The sequence below is a fragment of the Nelumbo nucifera genome, chromosome 5 (genome assembly GCF_055504915.1).
Source record: "Nelumbo nucifera cultivar China Antique chromosome 5, China Antique-T2T, whole genome shotgun sequence".
NCBI lineage: Eukaryota > Viridiplantae > Streptophyta > Magnoliopsida > Proteales > Nelumbonaceae > Nelumbo > Nelumbo nucifera.
The window spans coordinates 38,749,881-38,762,940 of NC_142653.1; the positions used below are offsets into that span (position 1 = coordinate 38,749,881).

A 13,060-nucleotide genomic window follows, 5' to 3' on the forward strand; every position below is an offset into this window, starting at 1 on the left:
AAAGGATTTCAGAGAAGGAATTTTAGTTCTAATAAAACCAGGCTCAAACAAATATTTAAGTTTTTCAGAGTTTGGGCGACCCAAATGTTTATGCCACAAATCCCATACATCATTTCTCTAACCCAAAATAGAACTCAATGTAGAAGAGTTCAAATAAGCAGATGATGGTGTTGATTGTGATCTCTCAAACTCCAATGCAAACAGGCGGCCCAGCCTATGCCCCTTCCCTTTCACCTTCCTAGTGCACCGGTCCTAAATCAAACAACCATCAGAAGAAGAAAGTGACCTTCATCAACTAGTTGACCAACTGAAATAAGATTAGCAGTAAGTTTAGGGACAAGGAAGGTCTTGGCAAGGGACAAGGAGTTTGAGGGGTGAGAGTTTAAGACACAAATCATCACTCCCAATAATGTCAAGTTTCTCACCATTAGAAGTGACAATATGTTTATGGTTGGCCTCAGAAGGTTTGTTTGATGGTTCAGGGTAGGCCCCGGTCATATGATTTGTAGCACCATAATCAATTATCCAAACTTAAGAGGGAGACGAACATAAACCAGAGAACTCACCATATAGGCCAATTGCAGAAAAGGCATATGAGATAAAAGAGGATATCAGTTGTTGCATCTCTTCCTTATTCATGAAAGCAAAGGATTCTCCCTTGGCAGTAGGGACATCGATCATTTGTCCCTCGGACACCTAATAAGCCCGTGGCTGATTGTTCTTCATAGTGCCTTTGGATGGACGAATTAGGCAGTCTGGAATGATATGGCCATGTTGTTTACAATAGGTGCAAACATTCTTCTTCTTGTTGTGTGAAGTTATATGTCCAAATCCCTTACACTCATAACATTGAGTTTTAGAGGGATCCTTCCCACCTGATTTCTTTTTTTTTTTTTACCAATAACTGGAATTCATTAGATTAAAAGAATTTAGTTACAGCGCTCCAAAGAGAGATAAACAGGCTTAACTCTCTCCGGGAAGATAACAAAAAGGAAAAATTTATAGAACAGCCCAAAACATTTGATCCCTTCCCACCCCCTGCTTTGCCAAAGCATCAGCAAATGCATTTGCTGTTCTCTTGACCCACTAAAACTTGATTTCCAGTCCTCTAGTTAGCCACTTGATCTCCCTCCTCTCATTAGCATATTTCCAAAGTCCACTACCTTCTTGTAACCAACTTAAGACCAGCTTTAAGTCCCCTTCAACGACTAACTTTTGTATATTCGGTTCCTTAGACTTCCTTAGACCCACCAGTACTGCATAGACCTTAGCTTTGAAAGAGTCTCCAAACCCAATGGAATCTGAATACGAAGCGAGCACCTTCCCACCTTCATCTCTGAAAACCCCTCCTACACCTGAAGGACCAGGATTTCCTTCACTACTTCCATCGAAGTTTAGCTTTATAAGTCCACTTCCTGGTGGTGACCACACAGGACAAACTAAAGAGCGAGCAGGAGTAGAATTTGCCACCTCCAGCCAGCTATTCAGCAACATATCCGTAGAAATATCAACAAACAGGTCCAAAGATTTCAGCCAATGTACCACCCTCACTGTTACTACTTCAATAAGGCATTCTTTACTTCTTTCAATTCTAGAGAAAATTCTGATGTTACTTTCCTCCCAAAGAGTCCAACAAACAGCAGCCCTCACACATCTCTACATTATCCTCCCCCTTTTGTTTGGCCAACCAAAGAATGAGGGGCTAAAGAAACTTTGAATGTTTGGCGGTGGGGTTCACCTGCAACCAAAAGAGGAAAGAAACCATTCCCAAAGATCAGTAGCAAAGAGGCAAGAAACTAATAAGTGGTAGGAGCTTTCACCATTAGCCTTGCAAAGAATGCACCAATTCGGAGACAAGCACCAGAAAGGCCTTTTTCTTTGGAGTACATCACATGTATTACATCTTCCGAGGAAGGCTTCCCAACAAAAGGCTCCAATCCTTGGAGGAATTAGCTCACCCCAAACATCCTTAACTGGAAAGTTTTGTGCAAATGGACTGGATGAAGGCAGTAGGGACTTGAAGAAAGAGGCACAAGAGAAGGTTCGAGAGGGAGTTAGGGTTCACAATCTCTTATCCCTCTCAAAGGGATTCAACACCACCCGATCTAAGATCTGAACCAAACTCATGGCATTTTCAACCTCTACATCCTTTAAGCCTCTTCTAAGCCCCAGATCCCAATCAAACCCAAAAATTAGACTGAGAAGGAACTAGAAACTGGACACAACATTGCCCTTAAATCGGGAGAGTGAAAACAAGGAAGGGAATTGGTCTTTCAAAGGTATCTCACCCACCCAAATGTGCTCCCAAAACTTTACCTGATTCCCAGAGCAGAGGTCATACCTAATGTGCTGCAAAAATGAAGGAAGAATGGCATGTATAGATTTCCAAGGAGAGGCACCAATAGACCTTGCCAAAGTCCCAGTGTCCTAGCCATCATCTGCCTGACAGTGAATACTTAAAATTACCCTTGTCCACAGTTTATCCCTCTCACCTCCCAACCTCCACAGCCATTTCCCCAACAAGGCTTCACTTTTCCTCCAAATGTTACCTAAACCTAACCCTCCGTCAGCCCTACTCCTAGAGACTAGTTCCCAATTCACTTTGTGATCCTTCCTCCCCTCCCCTGGTTCCCACAAGAAGTCTCTCATTAACTTCTCCAAACTCCTACTTATCTTCACTGGGATCCTAAAAACCGATAAGTAATACACAGGCAAAGTAGCTAGTGTAGACTTGATCAAAGTAATTCTACCACCCAGAGATAAATAGTTCTTCTTCCAAGAGGCTAGCTTCTTAGCAAATCTATCAATTACAGGGCTCCAAAAGCTCTCTTTCCTTGGGTTATCCCCTAAGGGCATCCCCAAATAGTTTAGCGGCCATTGAGACACCATACAACCCAAAGCTTCAGCCCTCTCCAATATAGCTCTTTCTTCCATATTGATCCCCACCACACAGCTCTTATCGAAGTTCACCTTCATATTTGACATTTGTTCAAACACTTGAATCATCAACTTCAAGTTTTTTGCCCATCTCACATCCTCCCCCTCACAAAATAGAATTGTATCATCAGCAAACTGTAAGTGGGTGATAGGAATGTTGTCTTTTCCAACTCTCCATCCCCTCACAAAACTTCTTGAATCTGCTTTCTGTTTTCTGCTTTCTCAATTAGCCTTCCCAACACTTCAGCAATCAAAGTGAAAAGAAATGGAGAGAGGGGGTCCCACTTGATTTCTTACTCCCATGTGCAATAAAAACCGTATTAGTCCCTGAATCAAGTTGTTTTCCTCTATGTAGCAGTCATAAGTCTAGTCTCCTCCCTCAACAACTCTCCCATCACAGAGTCAAAATCTGGAAGAGTTCCTCTACTCAAAATATTTGACCTAATTATTTCATATTCGGGTCTCAGCCTCATAAGGAATTGATTCACTTTTCTACTCTCAAAATGCTTTTGCAGATACTTGACACACTCTAGGGGATCCGATGGTTCAGTGTGAACTAGTTCATATTCAACCCAGAGATCAATGAAGCCTACATAGTATTCCTGTACCTTTTTGTCCCCCTGGTAGTAGGCAAAGATTTTAGATTCAATCTGATATTTCCGAGACATTGGATTGATGGTAAACTTTCTTCAAGTAGGAATACATTTCATGGGTTGTTCTCAATCTTCTCATAGCAACAAAAATATGAGGTGCAATGGAACTTAGAATCCAGGAGACTACTCTTCCATTGTCCAGCTTCCATTGTGCAAAGGCTTTGTCGTTCGCTTCATCAAGTTTGAAAACAGTGCCATTCAAGTAGCCTTCAAGTCTTTTGCCATCAACGAAGAAATCGAAATGGAACTTCCACATATGGTTCCATCAAATTTCACAGGGATAATATCTACTTTTTTAGTCATCAGAAATAAGTAAAGGTAACCTAAGAAGAAAAGTAGCAGCACTGATATTTGCAATTCAGGGTTGTTAACCACTTTACTTAATTCAAAAACGGTTTAAGTACTAAAAAATAGTATTGCATCAACTAAACACATAGCTTCCTTCACAGAAAAGGAACTTAATATCACGGTTGCAACAAGCAATGCAGACAAATAGTAATGAAATCTGATCTAGAAGAGAAATATAGTCAAATATCTTCAATACAGATATGCCACTCTATGGAGGAATCAAAATCCTCCAAGAAATTATCCAGAACAACTCCAACCAGATTGTATGCTGTGTTGACAATCCAACCCAGCAATGTTCTAGGACTGTCGAACTGAAGAGAAAGGAAATACTCTCCAAAACTGATAGACAACTGCAACTGGGTAGTTTAAGAAGTAAGAGTACCCTAGTGTCACGAGCGACTCCTTCACCGTGCCATCAAGCACCTACCATGAGCCATCAGAGTGCCAACCGCATGCCTTCAAGGTGTCAGGATGTGTGTCATGGGTGGGCTATGCATGTATTTTGTAAGGGGGGACCGCCAATGGCGTTATTGTAATTACATAGTATGAATTTTCATCCTTTTGATGTTTCCTATTGTCACTCCCCCAAAAGCTTAATGTACTCTTTGAGGGGAGGTAGGTAGTCGAGTGAGCTCATAAGCGTGTAAAGGTTAAGCATGAGATCCCCTCGACATTGTACTGTGTGCTTGTGCTTACCACTGATTAATGCAATACAAGTTGCCTTTTGTCTAATTCGTGTGCCTTCTTGTTGCCTTTTGTGTGTTGTTGCTTGCATTTGTAGGCTTTCTCGACCCCATTGAGCGTCGCACGGGGCCTCGTCGTTTAGCCCCGTGACGGTTGGTATCAGAGCGGGTTGCTCCTCAACGCTCGTGACCCTTGCATAGCAACACTAGTAGTGGCGCAATGAAGCACAACAAGGAACTCACCGACGAGATTAGGCATGGCCTTGCCCATGCGAGGGAGACTGATGAGTCTCTAGGCGATGAAGCCGCTGCAGAGAAGGCCCCAAGGGGGCGCACATCCAAGACAAGCAAACCTGACAAGTCAGTTGACACGCTTGCTGCCTTCGACACACGCATCCTTCGCTGTGAAGTGACTGTTGGGGAGATGCGTGACCGAGTAGAAGAAATCCACTTGAATGTGGAAACAATTGAGAGCTACATGGTGGAGCTAGAAGCCCGTTTAAATGGCATTATGAACGAGGTCCAAGACGTCCTAGATAGAACCCTCAAGGAAGTCCTTGGAACAAAATCCCGACAAGAAGGGAGCTCATCTCGATCAGACATCCAAGACCAGGTGGATGAGATGAGAGCTGAATGGATGGCCATGAAAGTAGCCATGGCCTCTCCTTCCGACCTCCAGACTCAATTGGATGAACTAAGAAGAGACATGACGCTCCTCAAGAGATTAGTGGCCAACACTCCAAGCCCCTCCACAACACTGACCCCTGCTCCTGTGAAGATTCGGGAGCCCACACCTTATGCCGGCTCCCGAGATGCTAGAGAACTTGACAACTTCTTGTGGCAAATGGAACAATATTTCCATGTCGCTGGCATTGATGATGACCTAACGCAAATTCGTACAGTGATCATGTATTTGACTGACATTGCTATGCTATGGTGGTGCAGGCGATGCCAAGACATTGAACGGGGTACGTGCACCATCGGGACATGGGCTGATTTCAAGCGAGAACTAAAGCGGCAATTCTACCCAGAGAACGTGGAGTACCTGGCGCGGAAGAAGTTGAAAGCACTCAAGCATGGGGACTCACTCCACGATTATGTTAAAGAGTTTTCAGCCCTTACCTTGGAGATCACGGACATGTCCGACAAGGATCTACCATTCAACTTCATGGACGGACTGAAGCCATGGGCCGAACTAGAACTCCAACGCCGCAACGTACAGGACCTCGCCACGGCAATGGTAGTGGCGGAGCAACTCAATGAGGCCAGCTTGTCAGATGAAGAAGCCCCTAAGCCAGAAACCCCGCGTTCCCCTAATTTGAGTGGGGGAGCAAGTCGCTCACGCCCTCCGTACGACAACTCCAGCTTCAACAAGCCAGCAAGACAAGACTATGGGAAGAAGCCACAAGGAGAGCAAGGCCCTCAGCACCATTACAAGCCCAGAACCGCTGGGTCCCCAATTTCTTGCTTCCTTTGTGGAGGAAATCACTTGGTTCGCAACTGCCCAACCAAGAAGAAGATCAATGCCCTTGTCGCCAAACTCAGTGATGACGAGCAAAGTGATGAGGAAAAGTCTGTGCAAGCGCCATGAGTGGGCGCCCTTCGACTCTTCAACGCCATGGTGAAGAAAGAGGCCAATCATGGAAGGCCAAAGAAAGCCCAAAGGGGGCTGAAGTATGTAGACATCCTCCCCGGCGGGAAGCCGACTCAAGCCCTTGTTGATACAGGGGCCTCCCACAACTTCATTTCAGTTGCCGAGGCCAAGCGACTCAATCTGAACACTGTGAAAGAGACAAGGTGGATCAAGGCCATGAACTCCGGGGCAAAGGCGATTGAAGGCATGGTTCGTGGGGTTGACCTCCAAGTTGGGCCATGGACAAGCAAGATTAATCTTTCAGTGGTACCCCTGGATGACTTCTGAGTTGTCTTGGGAATGGACTTCATGAGACAAGCAGAAGCAGCACTCCTACCTCACATCAACTCTCTATGCATCTTGGACGAGCGCTCCCCTTGCATGGTACCAGTTACGACTTCTACTAGGGTTCATGGGAAGCAAGTTTCTGCACTACAACTTTTTCACGAAGAAGCCTTGTTCAACGCCAACATGAAGGAAGCAGAGAAGTTCCCCACTCCACTAGCTGAAGAAGCCGCCCCTCAAGCCAACAACTACAACAGCAGCAGGCCATCCAGCCGTCTACACCTCTCCAACAACAGAGTTCGTGCGCGTCGACAACCGTCAAGCAAAGCAGAAGACCCAAGGCCGTGTCCAAGTTCGCCCTCACCTACTACCACAACCACAGGGGAAAGCGAGTGCCACCCAAGCCGCCTAGGGATCACTTTCGCACCATCCCTCAGACTGAATCACGTAGTAGCCTTGTGAGTCACCCTTGGGGAAAAATCAATGGGAACCAACACCCCAACAATCCAAAACATCATTTTGACCCTTACTTGGCCCAAACCTACCCTATAACCAAGATGAATCAGCCATTAACATACCTTGAGGCTGCTAGGAAAGGACTTGGCCATAGGAAACCCCAACAGAATAGGCCAACCCAACCATTCTACCAAACTATGCACCTCGGCCTTGGACAACCGCCAATTCGGGAGCAACAGAAGAACCTTCCTTCCGCAACAGAGACTCTAAGGGACCAGCCGAAGCCGATCTCCGAGGACGTAGATCGAATTGAGTGGGGGAGAATGTCACGAGTGACTCCTTCACCGCGCCATCAAGCACCTACCATGAGCCATCAGAGTGCCAACCACGTGCCTTAAAGGTGTCAGCATGTGTGTCATGGGTGGGCTATGCATGTATTTTGTAAGGGGGGACCGCCAATGGCGTTATTGTAATTACATAGTATGAATTTTCATCCTTTTGATGTTTCCTATTGTCACTCCCCCAAAAGCTTAACGTACTCTTTGAGGGGAGGTAGGTAGTCGAGTGAGCTCATAAGCGTGTAAAGGTTAAGCACGAGATCCCCTCGACACTGTATTGTGTGCTTGTGCTTACCACTGATTAATGCAATACAAGTTGCCTTTTGTTTAATTCGCGTGCCTTCTTGTTGCCTTTTGCGTGTTGTTGCTTGCATTTGTAGGATTTCTCGACCCCATCGAGCGCCGCACGGGGCCTCATCGTTTAGCCCCGTGACACTAGGGCGACACCAAATCTAGGGTCCTAAGAAAAACAAACTAGCCGATTGAGCAGAAGAGGCAGATTCACCAACTTGATATGTGCAGATTTCCAAAAACTGCTGCCCCAAGCGAGATCAGAATTCCCCCAATACTTGTCCAATCACAATGAGATTTTCTGAGTAGGTAAACCAGGTCTGGGAGACACACCAGATAAAGTTTCACTTCAAACAGATGCTTTCCTAAAGAGTTCTATGAAGATTTTCCTTGCTGAAATCGCATAACAGAGTAACTGGGATTAGGGTTGACTGAAACAGCCCTAGCTTCAGTCGATGAGTCCAGAAACCAGCAAGATTTTGAGATATCAGAGAGAGAGCATGAAGCAAGAACTGATTACAGAGCAGCCTGCTCTGATACCATGTCAACCAGGCAGTTCGTACCAGAGAGGAGAAGACAGATTTCTAGGGTGAAGAACTGAATAGTTCGGCCCCACCCCAAGAGCCTCAATATAAAGATTAATAAAATAAGAATGTTTACAAAAAAGCCCTTGCAGGGCTAAAGAGAAAATAAGAATAAAATACAAGATACAATACAACAAGGATTACACTAATATGGTACATCAGTGAGACTCTTCACAATAAATAGATCCAAGTCTGGGATTATCGGATTGGATGTCGAATAGGGTATAAGACTTTCAAAGTCTATTAACAGCCCTAGCCTTAATGGTATATGTCAGTCAGGATACTAGATGCACCTCTCCATTTTCACCACCCTGCTCTAATTCTATGTGCAGCATCCTCTTTAGCTTCTCCCTTGTTATAGATGATTGATCCAAAGTACCACAAACAATTAGTTTGGGGCAGGGCTGTAATCAGGTTGAATTCAAATCAGATTCATCAAAATCCAAATCAATCTGATTAATAGAATATTAAATCCAAATTCAATATAATCCAATCCGATTTTGGAATCTTGAATCAGATTCGGATTTAATCAAACTCTGCTTCATATTTATTACAATAAAGAACTAAACTTAAAAATAAAAAATAATTGTTTTAAATTTATATTCAATAAATTAATATAAATTTAAAATATACATTTATTATATAAATTAATATAGTATAATATATAAAATTATATCTATTTATATTTATATATAATTATATGATTTTAATATATTAATATAATTATATTTTCATATGTTATATATAATAATCAAACTTGGATTTTAATCGAATTGAATGGGGTTAAATCTACATCTGATTAACCCCGTCTGATCCAATTATTAATTGGATATGAAATGCAAAATCCAAATCTGGTCCAATTATGTAGGTGGATCATCTGAATCCAAGAAAATCGGATCAGATGTCAGATAGGATATTAGAGTTCCAGTGCCCATTAACAGTCCTAGTTTGGGGTATCTCTTGATCATCAATCTTAATTGCACCACCACTGTTACTGATACTTACTAAAATAGTAAAATTGCAATACATGCATTCTGCCCAAGTCCAACTTATCTTGAAACCTTTTCATTCAAAACCATCTCTCCACTTTTCTAGCTTTCAGCCTATCCTTCATTCCATCTTTAATCTTATAATCAATACTATATCATCGCCAACAAATTCTTTTATATGGTTAAGTAAAGAAGTTGTTAGAAGCAAAGAGACATACTAGAATGAATGTTGAGACAAGACTTCATAATGAAAAACAAAGTGTCTCTCATGTCTCAACAGGAGACTTTGTCCATAAAACTATACATCTTCAAAAGTACATCTAAAACATTCCAAAAGTTGTTGCCGAATGAGATTTTCTCCACATTCCTCAAACTTTGAGATGGCTATCCAATCCAAAAGAAGAGCACCTATATATCAGCAGAAAACCTTCTTCATTTCTTGATTTTACTTCAAAGATAATCTTATTACTCTCTGTCTAGATTCCCCCAACAAAATACAAATGTAAGTTTGTCAACTAGTCAAGTTTAGTACAGTTTGCCTCCACCCTAACCCAGACCGACTTAATAACACACGCTTTCCGAACCCAACCTGATCCTATTGGGTTCAACCCAATATCCACCCGACCAACCCTCAATCTTTCAATTGTATTTTTTATAACACAGTGAAAGAAGAAAATCCAAACAAACATGAAAAGAAATCCTAAACTTTAAGGTTATGGGGTTAAAAGTCATACCAAATTGCAAGACTGCCCTCTCTATGTAGGGACATTATGACTAAGTGGGCCAGGTTTACTGTTTAATCCGACCCATTAACACCCCTTTACAAATGGAATAGCAGAAGACCAATATGACAGGTTTCATGAGGCATGGCAGTGTGATATCTTGGCCTCCAAAACAGACAAAAAAGAATGACCAACATACACTACCACCATGTGGGAAATGAATAGATGGCAAGCATCCTTCTTGGGTTTAGCACATGTGAAGCAAACACTTGCCATATGAGAGTTGTCAAAATACTATCCAAAGATAGGAGACAAAATGATTTTATTCTTGTTGTATGGGATTTTTTCCCAAAATTTTCCACTGCAGCAATTAAAGTCATCATCTTCTTCAACCTTCATGCCAAACTTGCTGAAAACAATATAACCTATAAAAGAACTATAACATAATGAAACCAAAATGAAACTATATCACTAGGAAAGAAAAACTACAAGAAAAAAGGATCACACCAAGTCACTTTCTATGGTTCTTTATTTTTCCCTTTTTTGTGTATATGAAGCAATTGTTTCTTTCATATTACACAATTAACTACCTTAGAAATGGCCTTTCCCTCAAAAGTTTTTTCTGTTCCCTTCCCATCCATGATCCATGTACAAAGTAAAAAGGGACATGCATTCTTATCCCCCCCTGGCAACCTCCAGCAGAATCACTAGCCTTCTTAGTTATGATCAAGTAGCAGTCTCAATGTCAAGCTAAAAGGACTAACACAATACTCATATGTAGAGAGGAGAGCAATACATTGGAGATGAATCAACAGTCACCTTTAATTGATTACAGTACAGATGAAAATTAAGGATTCTCCCAAGCACATGATGTAAAAATTTGAGTGCACCAAAAATACATGTTTTTGTTGCCAAAAGAATTTGAAATGATTCACAAGAAAAGTATCTCAACAATCAAGAACTACATTAAAATAATCATATTCTGTCAAAACAGATTGATTACTTAGAAAGCATCCAAACAAGGAACAATGCAGGTGCTCGTCTTTTAGACCAACAAACCTCATTAGCTTTCTTGGAGTGCTTTTCAATGGATTTTGACCACTTAAGATTTTTTCCACCAATGCTCAATACCTTTGATTTCCTCAGAGAAAATCCGCATCTTGTGTAAACTGTGTCCCTCTTCCTTGAGAGCAGCAGTTTCCTACTGAAAATAAAATGGAAATCGATTTTTTGTCTCATTTTTAGCAGATTGAGTTTACAAAAAATATAAATTATAGCATACCAGATCAGTGAGAAGGAACTTATATTGGGAATGGAAGCAGAACTATGCATAAATTGTCTCCAGTATGCTGTCCTTTTCCATGGAAAGATGTATGGCAAGACTTTTTGACGTTGCATTGCATTAGTATCTTCACTTGGAGATTGTGCCCCACGTAGTGTCCACACCAAAGAGAATTTTGAAGGTTTACATGTCTTCTGTAAGACTGCATGAGTGAAACCAACTTAAGAATTTGTTTGACCAGGTTTTTTTTTATCAATAACAGAAATTCATTAGAAATGCTTAAAAAATTACAAGATAGGGAGAGGTAAACTTTCTAAACTCTCCACAGACCAAAAAAAAACTATTACAATTGAGCCCAAAACAAATGGTTCCTCCCCACCCCATGTTTTTGTTGTGGATGCTTTTACAGCCGCTAACAGCAGCAGTGATGGACAAAAGCAGTAATGGGCGATTAATTCAGAGTTTAATGGACAGCAGCAGTAATGGGCGATTAACTCAGTGTTCTCATCTTATCTAGCTAGATACAGTTCTATCTTATCTAGTAGGGAGTCTTATCTGTTCAGTGTTCTTATCTAACTTCAGTAGTATAGATCAGTAGGGAGTCCTCCTAAAAGTGGGATTCTTATCTTCTTGTAATCTCCTATTTAAAGGAGCTAATGATATTCAATAGAGGCATCGAAATTCTCAATCAAGATAGAGTAGAGGAGAGTTGGTGATCTCTTGAACAAAGCACCATTAAGGCGCCAAGATAGGTTCCTCAAGAAAAGGGAGGAACAAGGAAAAACAGGAGGTTTTCCCCGTGGACCGACCCGTGACGAGATCCTATTCGCGGGCCTGTAACAGTTTTGCTAAGACATCAGCAAACCCATTTGCTGCTGGACTTCCATATCTTGAGTCATCCACTTGAATCTCTGTTTTTCATTATTGAAAGTCCAAAAACCTTTATTTTCTTTTTACAACCACTCCAATACCAGCTTTGATTAGGTATTATATAAATAGAATATTTTATGGCCAGAATTGTGTCAGCAATACCAGCTTTGAAGTACTCCGTGGGCCTTCAAACAAGTGATAAGGGAAGTGGAAAAGGTTGCAAAGGAGGTAGAGGCTGAATTCAAATGGGTTAGATGATTATCTTGCCAAACAAGGGGTTTTGAGGTAACAATTGTTTGGGCTGCAATGTAAAGTGGGACAGAAATATGTTCTAGTGTGGGAGCATTAATCCCATACACAAGCTGTAAAATTTTATTTTAACCCTAAATTTAAAAAAAGTTCTCTTTTTCTTATCAAAAAAAAGATATCCATTTTTTGGGCATTGGGTAGCCCAAGATCTTTTTTTTTGTCTTGGGACTGCTTATTTGCACCTTTCTTTCTCATACTTCAATACAACACTTCAAATGCTGATCAAGAAAATTCATATGGATACATTGGGAATACGAAATAGAACCCTTCCATGTGCCCTAAAGTCATGAAAGTAAGCAACTCTCTAGGAGGGTTTGGGCAAATAGCTGGAGTGAGGCACTTTTCACTTCATACAGTTGCATTATCATGAGGCAGAACCTGTAATCTTTAGAAGATTCCAAAGAACTCAAGGACATCTCACAATTATCTAGGCCAGAATTGAAAGGCTCTTAAGCTCTATAAGACCATAGATGGGCCCAACAAAGTGTTTTAGAAGTGCAAGGTAAAAAAAAAAACCACAAAGGCCATTTTGTGCCTGAGGCGCAAGGTGCAAGTTTTTTAAGAATTTTAAAAAATGAAAAAAGTGTTAAAAAATCAAAATAAGTTAAGAAAAAATTAAAATAGCTCGACAAGGGGTGAACAGAAATTCCATATTTTGGGCTGCATTGTAATCCTTGTTT

General features: G+C 41.5%; 1 protein-coding gene across 7 annotated transcripts in view; it reads right to left on the reverse strand.

Moving 5' to 3' along the window:
• Window positions 1-13,060, reverse strand: part of LOC104606679 (Zinc finger C-x8-C-x5-C-x3-H type family protein) — a 35,929-nt gene that overhangs the window by 13,544 nt on the left and 9,325 nt on the right. For 2 of the 7 annotated variants that reach the window (XM_088888646.1, XM_088888644.1), the window contains exons 2-3: window positions 11,202-11,403; window positions 11,051-11,123 (exon numbers count right to left, since the gene is read on the reverse strand). In XM_088888646.1, coding sequence (XP_088744772.1) covers window positions 11,051-11,123; window positions 11,202-11,403 — 275 coding nt within the window. Of the gene's footprint in view, window positions 1-10,978; window positions 11,124-11,201; window positions 11,404-13,060 lie in introns of all 7 variants that reach the window. The other 5 variants (XM_088888643.1, XM_088888641.1, XM_088888642.1 and 2 more) reach the window with 3 other exon arrangements.